General features: G+C 40.9%; 1 protein-coding gene across 1 annotated transcript; it reads left to right on the forward strand.

Moving 5' to 3' along the window:
- The first annotated feature begins 4,815 nt into the window (after window positions 1-4,815).
- On the forward strand, window positions 4,816-18,503 carry SLC33A1 (solute carrier family 33 member 1). The gene is made up of 6 exons (XM_020781940.3): window positions 4,816-5,948; window positions 8,677-8,867; window positions 11,935-12,119; window positions 13,594-13,711; window positions 15,158-15,373; window positions 15,794-18,503. The coding sequence occupies exons 1-6, from the start codon at window positions 5,177-5,179 to the stop codon at window positions 15,959-15,961; spliced, it is 1,650 nt and encodes a 549-aa protein (XP_020637599.1). The 5' UTR covers window positions 4,816-5,176; the 3' UTR covers window positions 15,962-18,503.
- The last annotated feature ends 2,530 nt before the right edge of the window (window positions 18,504-21,033 follow it).

Consider the following 21,033-nt stretch of genomic DNA (forward strand, 5'->3'; position numbering starts at 1 on the left):
CACAGCCAGATACTTAAACTACTGAGCTATCCAGCCAGTCTCGGTCTTCTAGCTCAGAGGTCGTCAACCCCCGATCCACGGCCCGTGCTGGTCCATGGCCTGAGCTGGACCGGGACATGAAGACAGACCTCCCGCCCCCCCCACGCACTCCCCTCCCCACAGCTGCTTTACGCACGTGCACATGTGCCAGTGCTGGCGTGAGCGCTCCCCCACCCCTTCATACATGCGCTCGGGTGCCAGAGTGCCCGCGCAAGGGGGTGGGCAGGTGAGCAGGGGAGCGCTCATGCCGGTGCTGGTGGGTGGGCGGGCACTCCCCCACCGCTTCACGCATGCACCTGAGAGCACACACACATCCACACGCACCTGTGGGGGCCCCTGGTCTTCCTCAAAGGCTCAGCCGGTCCGCGATCCCGGCAAAAGCTGAAAGGCCTTTCCCCTGCTTCGGAAGCATAGACAAATAGCAACTAAAAGCAAAGGATACAACCACCACATTCAAGAAAGCTAAAGATGAAATCTACAGACACAAAGAATGTTAATGCACTAACAAAACAGAAAGGCCAAAACTTCAAGACATTACTTTGAGGCGGGCAGTTCCCAGAATCCCCTAAATAGCAAGGGGAAAGAAAAAGGAAGGAACTTTCCCGTGCACTGGCCACCGTGAGCCATGCCATGCCTGCAGTCCTTGCACAGAACTGGACATTTTCCAAGTCCTCTCACCTGCAGATGCCGAGCTACCCTAGACAAATCCTTTCTTTTCCCCAACTAGTAGAAGGACAAATGTGCAATCCCGCTTTCCACCTCGTCCTCTGCAACTCTGACTGGGCTCTTCTACTGAGCACATTAGGCTGAAGCCTCTGATCATAGGCATTAACTGTACAGCCTTTGAATAACAGCCAGGGGATTAAGATTTGCTCTGAAAGTGGGCAAAGCGACAGCGGTCCTGTACGGAGGCCAGGAGCAAGTACAAAACTGCACCTACAGCACTCAGGCAACACGCAGAGCAAAAGCCGTCGTTCTCCTGGCTGCGTAGGCTGTAGTACCAAGTGTAGATTTAGCTTTAATGCCACTGGGCAGCCCCAGTACTTAAATTTCTTTTGCAACATGGCACCCCTGAGTGCTGCCCACACAGTACGGAGCTGATGAGCGATTCAAAGTAAAACCAGTCATTTGGGGAACAGTTGGGAATCTTCCCAGGCTCTGGCTTTCTTTGGCATTTTGTTCTCATTGCGAGCAATAGGTATTGAAGCATAAGGCAGTGTATTGTGACTCACTTACTCTGGAGTAGTCTTGGAAGCATTCCACCAAATTTGCATGGACTAATGCAATGTGTCACAGAATATGGATTATTCTTATATGAGACTTCTTCAGCAGTGTGGAGAAATTTAAAGTACTGTATTGTAGAGAAATGGCAGATGAAAAGGATACATTTAAACACCCACCCACAGAGCAAGGGGTGGAGGGCTGGTTTGCTGTTGATGTTATGTCATGCCTTCATGATATCCAGAGCTGGCATGAGAAAGCAGAGATCTGCAGAGAGTCAAAAGAGGTGCGTTCAGATGATGTGATGCTTTCAGCTATAAGCTCCTAGAGTGATCCCAAAGAATGCCAGGAACAGGAGAAGCAGAAAAGTATTGTGAATTTTTAAAAACAGGAAGAAGAAAAAACAGCTTTATCTCAGAACTGTCTCTGTCCTGGGCACCAGCTCCTTTGTTGGTGGGAAAGAACAAGAAATTAGATAATCTTTATATTAATATGGGGAATGATGATGGGGGAAATGCTGGATAGAATACTAAGGGTGGGCATGGGAGGGCTTGGAATTTGTAACCTGGGAAGTGACAAGACACAGTAGATGTTGTGTAGTGTCATGGTTTGTGTTGGATTGGGACTTGGGAGATAAGAGTATTCACTGAGCTAAGAAGCTTCTTTGTTCTATAGCAAATTCACTTTTTTCTTTTTCTTTTTTCCTACCCTCACTTACCTTTTATTACTTCTACATGGATAAACTGAGTTACCCTATCAGACACAATCTAAAAACAAAACAACAAAATACAAGGCAAACGTTTTGTGACATTTTAAAGATAGTTATTTAAATGTGAGGTTTTGTAGATCAAGTCCATTTCCTCAGACATTAGAGTGGGATGATAAGACTGGTATGTTTACACATAGCCCAGTGACTAGTTGGGCATACCCCGCCCATCTAGATTCAATGAATCTACTCTGGACAGCTTACATTCCGAATATAAAACCAAATTTAAAACACACCATATCAAACAGCATAGAGATAATCAAAGTACAAGATGGTAAGACACAGGGAATTAAGAAATGAAAGGGGGGAAGGCCTGCCTGAAGAATCAAGTCTTCAGCTTGTTCTTAAAACTCCAAGCGAGGGTGCCAGGTGAATCTCAAGGGGCAAGATGTTCCAGAGGTGAGGGGCCATCACCGAGAAGGCCAGGTTTCTAGTTCTCTCCTGCTGGGCGTCTCTCGGGGTCAAGCCACCCAGCATGGCTAGATTGACTGATATGAGTAGAGCTAGGTGGGAGCAGGTGCTCTGTCAGGTATTGAGGTCCTAAACCATTTAGGGCTTTATATATAAGCATTAACACCTTGAAGTCAATGCAGAAACAAATGGGCAATCAGTGTAAGGCTGCTAGGGTGGGGGAAATGTGATGGTATTTTTTCACCCCAGTTAATAATCTGGCAGCTGTGTTCTGGACCATTTGTAATTTCTGCATCAATCTTAAGGGAAGCCCCATGTAGAGCGCATTACATATCTAATATCGCTATTACGAGCACATGGACCAGAGTGGTGAACGCCCCAACATCAAGATAGGGATGCAGCTGGGCAATCTGCTGAAGATGTAGATGGGTGGTGTGGACCACAGACGCTACCTGGGACTCCATGGTAAGGGCGGGTCAAGATGGACCCCCAAGCTGTGGACCAAACTCTTTGTGGTGAGAGTTGTCCCCCCCAAAAGAGAGGGAGCTTTCCAAACCACTGATAAGAGGGGCACCCACCCTCAAGACCTGTGTCTTGTCCGTGTTCACCCTCAGTCCATTCTCCTGCATCCATTGCGTTACAGCCCCCAGGCAGCACTCAAGGGACGCAACGGCATCCAGTGCTGTTGGAAAAAAGGAGATGTAGAGCTGCATGTCATCAGTGTACTGATGACATGAAGCCCCACACCCACGGATGACCCCTCCCAGTGGCCTCGTATAGCTATTAAACAACATTGGAGAGATGATCGAGCCCTGCGGCACCCCGCAATTGAGGAGCCATAGGGCCAATACGCTCTCTCCAAGCTGAACTCTCTGGGAACAGTCCTCCAAAAAGGATCGGAGCCAGCCAAAAGCCAGGCCACTGATCCCCAACTCAGAAGGCTTTCCCGGGAGGATACTGTGGTTGATGGTATCAAAGGCAGCTGAGATATCAAGGAGAACCAACATTTTGCCCCTATCGGCTTCCCTCAATAGGTCATCAAGCAGGGCGAGCAATGCTGTTTCTGTAACGTGATGCAGACTGAAGCCTGACTGGAACAGATCCAGACATTGGTTTTATCCAAGAGAGCCTGAAGCTGATTGGCCACCACCCTCTCTACAACTTTGCTAAGGAAGGAAACATCGGTGACAGGCCTATAATTGCCAATATTGTCCGCTGCCAAGCTCGATTTCTTCCTAATGGAAGAAATGGGCCTAATGAGAGTCTCCTTGAGGGCAAGGGGAACCCTGCCCTCCTAGAGAGACCCATTAATTATTGCAATGGCCCATTCGGTTGTCACAGGCCTGGCTGCTTTGATTAGCCAGGCCGGGCAAGGGTCAAGGGAGGAGGAAGTGGCATGGCAGTGATCAAGTGCCTTGTCAACCTCAAGTGAGGCCACTGGCTGAAAGTGAGTAATTCTCACAGGGCAAGATGCCTCGGCTCGATCTACTGGTTTCAAATAGAGGGTTAGGTCCTGGCAGATGGCCTCCACTTTAGCTTTAAAAGTGCTACAAATTGGTCAGGTGAGATACTAGGGGGAGGCCAATCACTGTGACCCAATCCGGATAGATTGTGTACTATGTGGAATAATTCCGCCTGCTGGTTGGAAGCTTTGCTTATCCGAACAGCAAAGCAAGCTTTCTTTACAGCCTTTATCTTAGAAAGGTAAAGGTTAGAAGCGATCCTAACAGCTTTTAAGTTATTTTCCGTCGGGTTCCGCCTTCAAATGCTCTCCAGTCTTCTCCTGTTCTGCTTCATAGCTCTCAGCTACTAGTTAAACCAAGGCACTGGTCAAACTCTGCAACAGAGAGGACGTTTAGGCGTGATCGTGTCTATATCCCTGGTGGTGGCAGCAGACCCTCAACAGGAGCACCAGCCAGATCAATCAGTATCCCTCGCATGGAATCCTGGAAGCTTCCATTTGAACGGCATCACACATACAGAGCACTATAGCACGATGAACAATAAGGTCTCTATTCCTTCCCCTTTATGGCGCCCAGCCAGCCCTCTTATCTTTGCAGTGCTCGGTAATTCATGTTACTGTATTGGGAACCGGAAATGTGGTAACACTTTTATTGTCTCAGCAACCTAGCCCTAGAAGAGAGTGAGCCCCGCCTCCTTTCCTTCTCTTCCTTTCTCTGCGGAGGTGGTTCTTTGATGACGTCGTTCCTACTCGGCCAATAAGAAAGGACCACGGCTCCTAGGAGCTTTCGCTGTTTTGCCGGTACCTTTACCCGTAGGCTTGTGTTTCGAGTCCGGAAGAGTTTAAGGAGTGGACCGCGCCGGGCAGATAAAATTGGTCCGCGATTGATTCCGAAACTCGGTGGAGCGACGGTGGCAGAAGCGACGCGGGGCGGGGGCAGCCTTCTCGTCTTTTCAGCCCCGCCTTCGCTTGCCCAGGGACGGTCTCGGAGGGAGCGAACCAGGAGTCGGAACAGCGACGGTGTTGTCTTCCCGTCCTTCCCTTTCTCGATGCTAGGAGTGAGAGAAGGTCGCTGGCTGGGACAGGTTGAGCCCTAACGAAGTAGGAGAGGGCTCCGAACTGGCAGCCTTCCCACACCGCCCCTCGCTTGGTGATCTGTTTTGGGTAGAGCTGGACGCCTCCGTGGATCTCTCCTGGGCTTTTGAGGACGATTCCAGCGGGGGAAGCGGATCCCCTTTTCCTTTCCCGGGACGACGGCTTTGGATTACGTGTGCGACATGTCCCCCACGATTTCCTGCAAGGAGAGTAGTCGGCAGCGCCGGCCTGGTAGCTACCAGCACTCCCTGGATGTGATGAAGAGTGACCCTCCGCTCTTGGACTTGTATGAAGATGGCCACGCTGAGGCAGTGGGAGGGGATGACAGGCAGGCGCTGCTCGAAGAATCTGCGGTTAGACCAGTTAGTTCCCCCACCAGCTATCGAGCAGAACTGGGCAATATCTTGCTACTTCTCTTTCTTTATGTGCTGCAGGGCATTCCTCTAGGGCTTGCCGGCAGCATCCCCCTCATCTTACAAAGCAAGAATGTTAGTTACAAGGACCAGGCTTTCTTTAGCTTTGTCTTCTGGCCTTTCAGCTTGAAGCTCCTTTGGGCCCCCTTGGTGGATGCTGTGTACTTCAAAAGCTTTGGTCGGCGCAAGTCTTGGCTTGTACCCACTCAGTATACCTTAGGACTTTTTATGATGTACCTGTCTATGCAGGTGGACTCGTTGCTAGGGGAAGCAGATGGCAAAAGCCCGGATGTGGTAGCCCTTACTGTGACCTTCTTCTTGTTCGAGTTTCTAGCAGCCACTCAGGATATAGCAGTAGATGGCTGGGCATTGACTATGTTATCTCGGGAGAATGTGGGCTATGCCTCCACGTGCAACTCTGTGGGTCAGACAGCTGGCTACTTCCTTGGCAATGTATTATTCTTGGCTCTTGAATCGGCTTCTTTCTGCAACAAGTATTTGCGGTTTCAACCTCAGCCCAAAGGAATTGTTACGCTTTCAGGTATTATTTATAGAAGTGGTTATAATGATGCAACTATTGATGGAAAGTCCTTATATCTGTCAAGATTACATGGCAAATTCTCTCTGAAAATTCATCTTTCATAGTATACAAAGTAGTGGTGGTGTGTTCATGCTATGGTGGTATATTTTGAGTAGATCTCTCTTATTCAGTGTTTAAGACAACTATGGCTAGTATTTCATTTTCAGAGTTGTGGTATCTATCTCTATATGTAGAGTCATATTGACCTTTATATGTTTGCTTGATACAAAGCCAGCATACACAATCTGGAAGATAATATGTTGTGTGTTATAACTCTAAGTGCAAATGTAAAGCTACTTTACAAAAGTTCTGGCAGGTGCTGCCTCATACCACATGGAAGTAGTACATTTGCATATTTTGTACAGATTGCTTTGGTAAAAAAATGCTGCCAATAGCGGTATTGGCATTCACCAAAGAAGCTAAACTAAGCTAGCACAATTTTGTCTAAGTTTGCTAATGTCAGTTACCTCTGGAGGCGGTGAGTGCTCGAATATTGGATGTATTCAAGAGAAAATTGAACATCCATCTGATAGATCTGCTTTGATTTGGATTCTTGCATTGAGCAGGGGATTGGACTCAGTAACTTTCCAACTCACTCCAATTCAGTGTGGCCTTCAAACTCATTTATTCTATGATTCTATAATATTGATAATAAAAGAAGCAAAATACATCTCAAATGTATGGTCTAGAAATGGGAAGCAGAATAAAACACATATACAGTAATACAGTTATCATAAGGTTTGTGCAAAATAGTTAAAGATCTGACAAGTCTCCGAGAAGCACATTTCTTTCCTGTCATTGTAAATTTCCTGTTGGGCAGTCTATCAGGTGTGAGGGGTTATGAGATGACATGCTTTGAAATATTAAGAAATGTAATACTTCCTTTTGTGCACAGAAATTAACTCATTTAGAAAATAGATGCTAAGGAACTTCCCCTCCCTTAGTTTATCCTAGTATTTCAAATGAGAAACAGGCTTTTCCAGATTCAACTAGATTAGAGCCACTGAGAATGAAGCCATCGCTTTGCTTGAGTTCAATTTCTTGCTTTTGTTGAGAATGATAGAATGTTGGAAGCTAGCTGTTAGAAATGTTATTTTCACACAGCTTGTCACAAATATTTCTGGTAACTAGTGCCTTATGTGTGCTTGATAGCTGGGCAGAATGTAGAGTATATAAATATCCAGTCATTCTAAAAATTGCAATATTATATAAGCCTCTGTACTCTTATCTAATTTTGCTCTTAATAAAAACTTGGCAATTACCTGATTAGATTGTAGAGGCACTTCTGCAAAAGTATGGTATTACCTTTAAGTATTGTGTTATTCTGCCAGATCAGCCTGCTTCTGGTATGTCTACCTCAACTTCTGCATTAGACAGCTAGTAGAAGTGTTGTTATATTACATCAGAAAAAAGCCCACTGTAATCAGAGCAGTATGAAAATAGATCTCTTCCCTCTCGGAGAGAAACTTTTCAAATACTGGAGACAACCCAAATTGGTATAGTTTATTCTCATTTCTCTCCTGCTGGAGGTTGGATGTCTTCCTGGCTATCTTCACATTGGCTGATAACATTGTTGCATCCAAACCAGTTTGTCAGGTTTTTCAGGTGATCTATACTTCTTTCTTATTTATTTTACATTGAATAATAAGCTATAACACTCTGTACTTTTGTTTTTCATTATGTGACTCAGTAAAGCACATTTATTTTCATTTTTGGTGATTTTTTTCTTTATTCATTCACTTCAATACTTTTTAATTAGTCACCTTTATTCAGGAAATTTTCAGTGTTGTGGATAAATCCATATTTTAGATTTCAGATGCTTTGATCTTTTTTAGAGTTGCCTTATTAAATCCCACAATTCTATGCCATACGGAATATATGCAATGTGTCCTGTCAAATAAGTTCTGAGTTTCTTGCACATTAAATTCTTCATCTTATGAAGGAAGCATTGGGAAATGAAAGAAAAATTGGGCTTCTTGCTTCAAAGGATGAACTAACATGTGGGAAAGAATGCTACTTTATTTGTGCAGTAAAGGCTGACAGACAGGGAGAAATTTGTGAACTAAACATGACAGTATGACTGTAAGCTGACCAAACCCATTAATGCCACCCCTAAGAGTTTTATCTGCATTTTAGTAGTAGTAATTTGTTTTACAAGTAATATCTTAACTTTTTTTAAAGGTACTCAACATATATGCATACCTAATACTGTATGTACTAATTTGATGTGTAAATTTTAGCTGTTGTACTTCCATTTATGTGGTCGTTTGTAATTATTTTATTTTGCCATCTTCTGTAGACTAGAGCAATAAAATAAGTAGCTAATTTGATTGATCACATGGTGATTTAAGTCCATTTGTCTGTCCAGTTTGCAAATTAAGTCTGGCAGATTGGGGGGGGTTGTAAAAATTAAGGGCATTGTTTGCTTGCTGTGACACAGCCCCTGTTTATTTGAATGAACTAGTCTAGCCTAAATGGATTGTGTGTCACAGCCTAAAATGAATAGGTTACAAGAGGTGGAAAGCTTTTAAAAAAGCAAAGGTTCTTATTTAAGTAAGGTATTATTGATTTTATAAAGCTCAAAGTTAATCACAGAATTAATGTAGATACTATGTTACTAGCATATAATGACTTCGAAATGAAGAAATGACTTAAGATTATGAGTCTAAATAAATCCTTCTGTTTTCAGATTTCCTGTTTTTCTGGGGTGCTGTTTTCTTAATAACTACAACCTTGATTGCTCTCTTGAAAAAAGAAAATAAGAAAATAACACCACCGAAAGAAGAAACAAAAGGCATCACAGACACGTACAAGCTCCTTTTCTCAATAGTCAAAATGCCAGCAGTCCTTACATTCTGTGCTCTGATTTTAACAGCAAAAGTGAGTAAAGAATTTGCAATTATTAGTGTGACGTTTGTGCCATTTTTAAAAACAATTTTTACTGTTAGGCATGCCAATTTTATGAGCAGGTATGCTGGCAAATGGAAGTGCTATGATCACTGTAGTACTGGATTTGAAAAATACTTTGATGCAGACAGTATCATTATGCCTAGATCACTGTTGCTGCTGGCAAACTGCTGCCTTTCTGCAATTCTGAGAAAGGCATTTGTAATGAGTTAGAGTCATCTCTTTTCAGAAAGTAGAGGCTTCTTTCACATATGCTCTAACTTTAATATCCCACTCTGAAAGGTGAAGGAAGGAAATTATTAAATAATGGCTGCAACACATATAAGATGACCTGCAACTTCTAGAAAACACTTTGCGACTGCCTTGGCGGTCATGACCCCCAGTTTGAGAAACACAGTGATAAAATAATATATGGGCCTTCTTAGGTATATATTTCTGTAGGAGCAAAAGGATGACAATAAAGGGGAGGGGTGCATGTGAACACCCACAAAATTCCATCAGCCAGACTTCTGAGAGCTTTAGCCAACCCCCCACAAACACAACAAGAACAAGAACAACAACCCTGCACTCCTTTCAGGTGCAGCATCATGAACATGAGGCAAGCGGCCAGACAATGCTAAGTTATCTGGGAACTCCAAACATTATGGATCTGGTAGTTTCTTGAGAGGCACTGTATATGGAGTATAATAGTCAGGGAAACTACCAGACCCACAATGCTTTGCAATTAACATAGAGCTTGCCCTGCTCAGCCACTTCCTCTGGGTTTATCATGTTCAAGAAAAGCCATTGTTTATCAGCTGAAAGTGGTTCTCGACATCTGAAATGAGTGGTGGTGGGGGTTGGCTAAAAACGCTCCCAGAAATTTGAGTGGCGGTATTCCTGCAGAATTCTGGGGGCTATAGTCCATTAATTCCAAAAAATCCCATGTCTAGCAACAATGTTTTCCAGACATTGCTGTGAGTGTCTGTTATGCCCTCTGGTCCTATCCCTAAAATCATTTGATGTCATGTCTGGAAGGAGCAGTCGTTATAAAACAGTGAGTACTGGGGTGGAAAGCTGGGGTGCAGGTGAAGTAGAACAGAGTATTCTTGAGGGAAATACATCTAATGGGCTGGAACTGGAGCTTTCCATGCTTATCATTTTTTTTGCAAGGCCTAACACTATCTTTTTGGATTGTTGCCTGGTCTGTGTTTGTATACAATAAGTTCTGTATGTCCTCCCCAATATGATAATCAGGTTTTGGTTCCTTGTTAATTGTTAGAGTGATTCAGATAACTGAGGAATCTGATGTTGGGGTATAAAGGAATAAGGCAAGCTGTACTTGAGTGCTTTTGTAAACTGCAGAATCCTAAGTAGCAATCCTGGTAAATGTTTAACATACCAACAACACCACTGCAGTTCATAGGGTAGGATGGTTTTCCAGTTGGCTGCTTCCTCAGAATAAGCAGTTGTGCAGACTCTTTACGGTGAACAAATTACCTCAGTGAAGACATCACACTAAACCATAGTTTCTGTTGAATCTAGCTAAGAATTTATGTTGTAATTGGAATTTCCAACGATGCAGTAGTCGTACTACAGTTTTAAAGCAGTTCTGGATGCCTGACCCATGAGGGAGAATGTAGAAGGGCCAAAGCAGATTGTGTGTCCCAAGCTGCTGCAGGATTGCTTGTTCAGCTGGCCCTTAGATTTGAAGCTTCTCCTGCCTTGCCTTTTCTTCTGTCATGGAGAATATGTGTAATGCATAGCAGGCTCTGAGCCAAGTGGTAGCTGCAGGAACACTCCTGCCACCGGTGCTTGGGTTTGAAAAGCTTCACTCTTCTTGCTCTTTCCCCCATGGAAAGAACACAGTGAAGGCAAAGCTCTCTACTGAAACTGGTAAAGGTAAAGGTAAAGGTTCCCCTTGACAATTTTTGTCCAGTCATGTTCGACTCCAGGGGGCGGTGCTCATCCCCGTTTCCAAGCCACAGAGCCAGCGTTTTGTCCAAAGACAATCTTCCGTGGTCACATGGCCAGTGCAACTTAATCACAGAACGCTGTTACCTTCCCACTGAAGTGGTCCCTATTTATCTACAGTACTTGCATTTGCATGTTTTCGAACCGCTAGGTTGGCGGGAGCTGGGACAAGCGACGGGCGCTCACTCCATCACGTGGATTCCATCTTACGACTGCTTGGTCTTCTGACCCTGCAGCACAGGCTTCTGCGGTTTAGCCCACAGCGCCACCACGTCCCTGCACTGAAACTGGAGGTAGCTGCATAGCGCTACTAGCTTTTCCAACTGGAAGGGCCATGCAAGGAGGGGAGATCAGAGGGGTTCTCCGGCTATTTGCTGTGTGCCTAGTCAGGAGGGTGAGCATGGAATGGGGAAACCCAAAGGGATGGCAATTTGGAACAGATCATTTGACCTCTAGATGGGGTCTGCCTGTGGGCTGAATTATGCTTGCTAGCTGAAGATTCCCCTTCCTGGTTTAGAGCTGCTTGCCTGCTTTCAGTTTCCAGCTTCATCATTTCATTCCCATTTTCATGATGCAACCACTTCTTGATTCAGAGTAGGAATCATAATGGAGGTCTTATCAATGACTTGAACAGATGTAATAGCAGGCCATAATTACTCAGAACAGTGGTTTCCAAACCAGCCTTATGGATTCATATCCTGGCTTAGTCGGCCTTTATAAGCAATGTACTGTGAGCCCACAGAGAATCAGATGAAAATCAGGGGGAGGGGGGAAACTGTGGGTCTCGTATGAAGTTCACACAATGCCCTGGCATCAAGTCTGAATGCTGTTACTATTGCATGGATCAGATAAGTGGGCAAGCAACATTTGGCTAAGCAAAGCTTTTCTATACATACTACTTGCAAGGCTAGGCTATAGCTCGGGGACTTGGATCTATTTTTTATTTCCACTTTACCCATAGATGCATGGCCAAAGCCAAATCATGCTATATTTGTAAAAGGACTTTGCGAAGTTGAAGATTATTGAGATTGTAAAATGCTTTGCACACTAGGAGTGCTATGGAAATTAACAAGGTCTTGTGTTGCAGATTGGATTCTCAGCAGCAGATGCAGTAACAGGACTCAAACTGGTAGAAGAAGGAGTACCTAAAGAGCACTTAGCTCTACTTGCTGTTCCAATGGTTCCGCTGCAGATCATACTGCCTCTGATTATCAGCAAATACACTGCAGGTCCAAAGCCTCTGAATACATTTTACAAAGCTATGCCATTTAGGTAAGAATATATTGGTTGTTGTGTGAGTAGACACAGTCTAGAGGGGCGGGGTAGAAATCTAATATATAAATAAATAAAATAAATATTGTTGATGTGCAGCATAATCTGTTAATGTGGAGATTTAATTTTTTACCATAAAAGCAATGTTATGTGCATGTCATGATTTGCACTCTGGCATTAATTACGCAATTTATTCTGAACTGGAGTAAAATTATTGAATTAAACCCTAGCTTGACACTGCATTTTTCTTCATTCCTTACTTTTACTTCAATTGCAGATGAATCCCTCTGCAGTTACTTATGGTTTTTATTGTTCCTTCAGTTCTAACTGAAGAACATACAGTACATGCAAGAAGGGAAGGAGGTTGGGAGGAAGGTGGAAAGTTTGAAGTCTGAAGGCAGGTTCTAATCCCCATAATCAATAGCTTTACCTATGTCATTAAACTTAAATTTAGAACACTCCCTACAAATCTAAATCCCATAATTCACAGTCCATAAAGGCTGGAAGGGAATGGCAGGTTCATAAAAACTGAAGCTGATTCTGTCATTGCAGTACAGTCTTTATGGACATGTAATTCCCTTCCAGTCTTTAGATATATTTGTAGGGGTGTGTTATAATTTCAGGTGTGTGTTGTGGCTTGTCTTTTTTTAAAAGAAAAGTAGGTATGTGCTTTCATTTCTTTTTTCTTTTTTTTTTCCTTTTGTCTCCAACTCTCAGAATCCTCCAAGAATTTCCCCGACAGGATTCTGGGAGTTTTAGGCCACAAAAACACACAAATATCTACAAGTCATTCATTACAGTAGCAGGGCGTACCTCCTGCAGGGCCATTTTTGGCCTTGACTTCTGTTGTTAAGGTGAAAGAAAAATGAAGCTGCTACATTGCCTCTTGGGAGTGTAGTAGAATGATGACTGCAGATAAAGCTATGCAGCCTCAGAGGTAAACCCTGCTCCAGCTGAGTGAAAAGTGGTCTACAGGTGTGTGTTTGTGGGCTAATATTCCCCAGAATTCTGCTTGGAGAATTCTGGGAATTAGAGCCAAAAGGGGAGAAAATGGAAGGACTGAAGAAAAAGAAGAGAAAGAACACACCATTATAAAAATTAAATTTTTTTCAATCCAGCAGTCGATTGTTAAATTTACAAACTAAAATGCATATATAAAATCCATTTTTATTTAAAGCATAAAAAATCGGTGTTAGATAATTCTTAGAATATGCATTTGCTTTTAATAAGCGCTTGATTTGATCAGAACCAAGGTACACCAAAATTAGTTTTCTCAAGTTTGCAAATGCAGGTGGCCCACTAGAAATTGGCTAGTGGTTTACCGATAGACCATAACTTACCCCTTTCCCCATCTACCTCTAGGCTAAATTTATTTATTGTCATATGTTTCGGGTTAATCCTATTTATCTTGGTGCAGTAAAGGAAGAATTGTGTTCATCAACTCAAAATGTTTCCCTTCATCTTTTAACCAAAGGTTACTGTTTGGATTGGAATTTGCTTTCTTGGTTTGGTGGACTCCCCAAGTAAAATACGAAGGAGGGTTTCCTATCTATTTCTATATCATATTGTTGCTGAGTTACGCCTTGCATCAGGTAACAAGTGGCTATCATTCTTTTGTAAAAATATATTATCTTAAAATATTATTTTAAGATATTATCTTTATATAAGATAATATCTAAAATATCTTACATAAAATGTACATAGTATCTTTATGTGTAAATGGAAGTTTATTTTTAATAGCTTCACAGATGCATCCATGTACATATAAACACATGAACAATATATTGGCTGAAATCCATGCATTTGGCATGGCATAAAGTTATATCTCCAGAAATACATGGAGAGTTTTGCCCAGCTGTCCATGTGTCTGATTACCCAATTAGTTGTGCAACTGCACTTGTAGATCTACTGGCTGGATATGACTTCTGCATTGGTGGGAATCTTGCAACTGCTTGTACAGTTTCAAAAAATTAAGCAGTTGTGCTTAGGTTTTGTCACCAGTTCAGATCTGTGAACTCTGATTGCACACTCTACCTCCTCCCGTGGCCACCTGTCAGAAGCAGTGCTGTGGGTTTCCCTGTGCTACTATCTTCCTTTACTTGGGCACCTGCAGGAGGAGGCAGGGTGCAAAATCTGGGGCACCTGTGCAACACCTGTGGGCCTGATCTGGCCAACTGCACCAAACTGCTGTAAGTGCCCATCTCTACTCCTAATAGTAAGCATGCACATCTAATACAAACAATGTGATAGCAAATACTCTATAGGCTAGCTGCAAAGATAACTGCCATTTGATGTACCTTGTACTTGTCTAATGGTGCTCTCTGTACCCGGCTGAGACCAACCAAGTCTATGTTAACTCTCGTAGCATCAGCCAAAAACTTTCACTGTTGCAGGGTTGGAAACTCAGACTGGCATGAAAGATTACTGATGCTTTATGTACCACTACACTTGTATTAAAGGCACTCAGCCATAGTTAAGAAGCTCATCTGACAACGTGATGTCAGATGTTCAGATATTTACATTGTCATAAGGTAAAAGTGTGATTCAAGATTAAGTTTGCTGTTACTTTAGCCTTGCAATCTGGCCTAAGCCTAGTACCATGACTTGTTTCAGCACTTTTATAATAGTCATTATTGTTTATTTTTCGTCATACTGGCTGAAATCCTGTTGCTTAGCATAGTAAATCACAATTAAAAGAGGCCCATTGAATCAGTTGGGATTTGGTGAATCAACTCCTCCATGAGTTCCATTGATTCAATGGACTTACCCTAGCTGTGACTTACTACGCTAAGCAACAAGATTTCAGCTAAAGCCAAAATGGGGGTGTGTGTGTGTCACATTTAGACTTCATTCTAAGCCACCAGCTTTTGGCACCTTTGTAAGGAAGTTATTTTAAATGAAAACTTCATATTGTTTATCAGAACATTTTGGAGTGCTGGTTTGGAAACAGCAGATATTTCACTAGATCTAAAGTAATACATGTTCTACAATGTAATTGTCTTGATCCTTTATGAGTACTATTGGTTGTCTTTTCCTAGGTTACACTGTACAGCATGTATGTTGCTGTAATGGCTTTCAATGCCAAAGTTAGTGACCCACTCATTGGAGGAACATATATGACTCTACTTAACACGGTGTCAAATCTGGGGGGAAACTGGCCTGCCACAGTAGCTCTTTGGCTTGTGGATCCACTTACAGTGAAGAAGTGCATTGGAGTTCAAGGGCACAGCTGTGGGTCTGCAGTTGCTACAGAGGTAAGTTTGGTACAGGAAAGGTTTTCTGTTTTAGCATTCATCTTGATAGAATGACACTGGGTTTCTACATTAATCATCTATATGTAAAAGGCTTTAAATAACATTTTAGGAGTGTCTTTTCTGCATTCTTTCAATATGTGTGCATTAAATTGCATCTGTTGTTGAAATAATTTGTGCTTTCTGTACTTGCCTCTGTCTTTCCACTACTTATGAAAAGTGTCTGTATCAGATGCTATTCTTGCAGTGCTTCTGTGTTGTGTTGCATATGGAAGCAATGGAATGATGGCTAATACAAAAGATCCACATTTTAAAAATTCTATGCTCATGTCAAAAGCAGATTGTTTAGTTATATTGTTGAATGCATTTTGAATTTATTTCATTTGTGTAACAAAAAACACATTGTTTTCTTTTCTCTTGCAGCTTTGTACAAAGGGAGGTGGATCTTGTGTCATCACTCTGGATGGTTATTATGTGGAGTCTGTAATATGTGTCGCTTTAGGATTTGCTTGGTGGTTGTTTCTTGGACCCAGATTCAAAAAGCTGCAGGATGAAAGACCATCTTCATGGAAATGTAGACGAGCTAGTTAATGGCAACAAAATTTGTGAAAAGACTTGTGAAAATCTTATGGCTTTGTTCCATAAAAAGTATACAGAGAATGAAATATCCATATTGCAAAATGGTCATTTTCTATGCCAAATGTCATTACAGAAAGGTAAAGACAGGAAATAATGTGTGGAGCAATGATAATTTGCTCTATTCAAAATTTCCCTTAGGATTTTTTTTAAAAAATCAGAAGTCACAATAGAAGCATCACTTATAAACTCCATAGCTGTAAATAATTTACTGTAAACATCAAATGGATGCACAGAATCATATTCGTGATTTATGCTTGTGTAAGGGGAGTCATATAAGTTGCAGCTGAAATTGTTGCACAGTAATAAGGTGCTGGTGGCATTCTTGAATACACACCCAATCATACTATGGAGCACATGCTCAAGAATATAACCAGATCTCATTAGTGAACAAGAATTTTCCATCAATTCTGGCCTTTATCGTAAAAAGCTGTAGAGAATAAAACTTTTTTTGTTAATTCTTTTATATTTCTGGCCCCAGGTACAATTACAGGAAGAAAACAATCTATTATATTTTTTCCTGACTCTTAAAAGCTTTAATGGTTTCAAAGAGAAATATTTTTATAATAGTAAAGCTTTAGGTTTTTTTTTAATGTGCACATTTATTTCAAAGCACTTTGATTTACAATTTAGTGGATTTCTAAATTACTATGTGGTTCACTGGACATTCAGCAATAGTTACAAGTTGTAAAAAGGATGGAAGGCATAATTAAAGTACTGAAGAAAGGATTTTCAAAAGATTAAGAGTAGGTACCAGGTCAGTACATTCGGTTTGCATGTAAAAAGTCATATATAGTTTCCAAGAACTGGAAATGTGTTGTTTGTATGTGAACCAGACAAGGATAAAGCAAAAAAGATTTAGTGCCTTTTGGGGAAAAAGTCCTGCAAGGTGATAATAAAAAATATATGCTGTCACATTTTAGAACATGTGAAACATTCTCATATATACATTATTTAACTGTAACAGCTGATGCCAGGAATCTTCTTTAGTTAGTATATAGTGAATACTGCAAATATTGTTATTGTCAACAAATCTTCTCTTTAGTGCCTTAATGATATACAGTACTGTATAAGGTATATCAAGTGATAAGAGGCACTATATAGTATGTTGGATGTATTGTACATCTTTCGTAATATAATACCTTCAAAAGGTAAGACAAGCTAGTGTCATGCTTCCAATGCTGGTATGCAGTGCTGTAATATTAGTATCAAAGGTATTTTCTGTCTCTGTTCTGTTCGTTATTTCAAGAAGTCACTTCTTTCTGAAATGAATATTCTTGATTCCAGGTGAATCTATACGATTTACTTTGTAAAGTTTTTCAGCTAAAGCTCTTTTCAGAGTATAATTAAGCTTTATGTCTCATAGAAAAGGAAGCAAATTCACATGTTAAGCACACTTCTAAGTTCCATGGAAGAGAATAGGACTTTTTTCCAAGAAAATGACAATGGGATCACAGTATCAGAAGTTTTAATACTGAGATAGAGAGAGAACACTATTCATCCCAGCATGTAGAATAAAGTGGGTCACGGTTAAGCAGTGTGTAACTTAAGTCATCAACAACTTAAACACTAGTACTGGGATTTACATAGAATACTATTGTATTTAAGACTAGAATATCTTTTGAAGATATACCACTGAGAGATTAATGGAACTATCTTTCATCTACAGGATGTTGATTTATGGATTTGAAAGTATAGTTGGAGTAGTGTGTTTAAAATAAGGGCTGCTCCATATAGAGTTCTCTTCATTTGGCTCAATCACAGATTTTTTCCTATTACCTTAAAAGCTGGTCCAGATAATAAGCTTCAAGTTTGCAGCCTATCACTGAAATCCATAAACCAAATAAATAGAAATATTTTTATGGAATCCATGGACCTAAAACTGTATTAAATCCAAGTAATGATTTTTAATTTGCTAGTGGCTGAATGCAACCACTTGTTTTGTTCTGCTCTGCAGGCAGTTAAGTTGTAAGATTACAGGAAGACTGAGGCCAGGATGCACCCCCCCCCCGCCCTTCCATTTGTAGAGACTGAGACTCAGCATGTTGTTCTAACATAGTGAAATGTATATCATCCAAAACTTTTTACTTGGATTAAAAGTCCTTAGTGCTTTTATTAAATATTATTCATTTTAATTCATTGTTTAAGTAACTTTTTGTTTGCCTTGCATTCAAACAATCTTTTTGGCCAGAGAAGCAAATGCAAGGTAATGTTAGGTAGTTCATTAGAGGTACTTGGTGGCTTTGAATATGTATTTATTGTAATTCCATTTATGTTTATTTTGCCACAGCATAAATGGAAGGCCTGTTAACAAGGAAAGTTCATTAATTAACTCTAGGCAACATTTGGGGAAGGGGGGGGTCTTTATACAAAGGAATGCTTGGGTTTCAGAACATGCACAATTAATTATTTAGTCAGACTTCTAATATTTTCCAATTCCGTATTATATTGTTTATGCAGTATGCCAAGATAAATAAAGGTTGTATATTTAAACCAATGTCTGATGTTCTATAGTAAATTCTGTAAAATGGCTAATTTAAATCCAGAATTCCTAACAAAGACAAAACTAAGAAGAAATTAGATCATGATAGACAACTTAATTAGGGGACGTGGTGGCGCTGTGGGCTAAACAGCAGAAGCCTGTGCTGCAGGGTCAGAAGACCAAGCAGTCGTAAGATCGAATCCACGTGACGGAGTGAGTACCCGTCACTTGTCCCAGCTCCCGCCAACCTAGCGGTTCGAAAGCATGCAAATGCAAGTAGATAAATAGGGACCACTTCGGTGGGAAGGTAATAGCGTTCCGTGTCTAAGTCGCACTGGCCATGTGACCATGGAAGATTGTCTTCGGACAAACGCTGGCTCTATGGCTTGGAAACGGGGATGAGCACCGTCCCCTAGAGTCGAACACGACTGGACAAAAATTGTCAAGGGGAACCTTTACCTTTACCTAGACAACTTAATTATAACATCTGGGATCCAAAGGACTACTCAATATAGTATATTTCAGGGGAACTTTGATTTATGCTTTTTAAATAGCAATTCCACTTCAAAGTACTGTAGTTGTTTTTTTCAAATACATTTTACAGAATTCTGTCTTGAAGTGCATTCAAGAATCTCACTTGGCAAACCTAAGTCCTTGAGCATACTGTTTATTATCTTGGGGTACAATTGATTTCATGTTTCTGGATTGATCTGATTCTTAGTACTAGATTTATTTCATAAACATAAAGCCTTGAGAAATTAATAAAGTTATATTTATTATACATTATATCCCTAAGATTTTGTATACACATGCTAAGAATCTTAGGAGTGGCTCAGTGTTGCCCTTTTCACTCACTGGCCAAAATACTGTTTCTACATAATGTAAGCAAATTTGTACCAGTAAGTTTTGGTCCATTCCTTGTCAGTAAATAAAGAGTGCCTGCTGCAATTCTCTAACATGCACACAGACATCAAAACAGTGTGCACATCTACCCCCAAGAAGTGCAGTAGGGACTCTTTACTGTATTTACAGGCAAGCAATGGACTGAAAATGTGCAAATGTTCTTACATTATGCAAAAGGATTTCAGCCCTATTAAAGTTTTCATCCCTATTAAAACATCTAATGTTCAGTTCTTGGTTATTAAATAATTACATAATCTATAAAAACATTCCTATGAATTTGAAACATCCCTATATCTTGGGATATAAGACTTTGTGGGACCACTGTAGGCTAAGTACTTCATGCAGTGAAGTATTTGTCTTTTCACTTATTTGAAATGATATTTAAAGAAGAGCTGCAATTACTGAAGGCTATTTGCATTGTCTGGAAAGGTAAATGAATTACACTAACTGGTGTAATTTCAGTGCAGACTACACATTATGGAAATAGTTGACAAACTTTCTAATTTGAAGACTGATAGACTTCCACTCAGGTTTGATTAAAAGGGGTGTTCACTTGGGAATAAATGAGGGCATACAACATCCTTGGCAGGTAATTGCTTTCCATTTTCAGGGTAATGAGAAATTCCCTGATAGCAGTTGTGCATTCCAGCAATCAAGTACAATTGCCTCATGAAAGTAGAACACATTACCTCACTTTTGTATAAAGTTCACAAAACAGTGTTTCTTACTACAGCCAAAAAGGTGTGCTGAGTTACAATAAAAATATTACTAGACAGCTACTACTTGAACTTCTGTGAATCTTACCGTATGCACTGCAATATCTTTAGTTTCCTTCTTAGATTTATAAACCTAAGCTATTGTTTCTGGGTTTTCCATGAGCTATAAACATACAGTAATAGTTTTAAGAAAGAAGGGCATCCCTGATGCCCTTCTTTCTCCCTTTGTTTGCTCCCAATTTTTGAAATATCTATATGTAAAATTGTTTTATATATATTTATTGTCCTATTTTTATGCTGTTAGCCACCTAGAGTGGTCTTAACCGACCAGAAAGGTGGGATATTAAATAAATAAATAAATAAATAAATAAATAAATAAATAAATAAAAATACAGCAGTTTCTAGTTTTGCCTGGACCTTATTATGATCTGAAAACTTCCTGGTTCCTTAAAGTTGCATTAGACATGGCTGTGGAGGTATTACATCTTCTTTTGAATAAGCCTAAAGTAATTAAATCTGGGAAAATTAGTGACAGCAAGGTGGTCTAGTGAAAGATTCTAATATGATCATTTCAGCAGACATTGGCTTTCCAATGCCTTTGTATTACCTCCTCGGTTTAACTGGAGAGGCTAGAAGGCCTCTGGAGCACTAGGCACCCAAACAGGATCAGCTTACTGCAGTATCCTGGCAAATATATGGGAACAGTACTTCACCAAAATATTTGAGGAAACTAAACCTGCACAAACTGTTAACATCACATTCTTAGATCTAAACAAATTGCCAAACTGGGACCCAGTAAATGAAAATGAAATAAGGCCACTAATAACTTGCCTAAAATCAGGGAAGGCACCGGCACCCAATCTAATACCAGCAGAGTCTTTAAAGACCAATGTAGACTGGTGGGCTCCCCCTTTATCTCATTTATT

The sequence above is a fragment of the Pogona vitticeps genome, chromosome 3, assembly GCF_051106095.1.
Source record: "Pogona vitticeps strain Pit_001003342236 chromosome 3, PviZW2.1, whole genome shotgun sequence".
Taxonomy (NCBI): Eukaryota; Metazoa; Chordata; class Lepidosauria; order Squamata; family Agamidae; genus Pogona; species Pogona vitticeps.

Bases quoted from the DNA above. Each gene is read 5' to 3' on its own strand.
- SLC33A1 (XM_020781940.3), top strand. From the start codon at position 5,177: ATGTCCCCCACGATTTCCTGCAAGGAGAGTAGTCGGCAGCGCCGGCCT. The intron at 5,949-8,676 runs GTATTATTTATA...TTCTGTTTTCAG, and splicing joins AGGAATTGTTACGCTTTCAG to ATTTCCTGTTTTTCTGGGGT. The intron at 13,712-15,157 runs GTAACAAGTGGC...GTCTTTTCCTAG, and splicing joins TGAGTTACGCCTTGCATCAG to GTTACACTGTACAGCATGTA.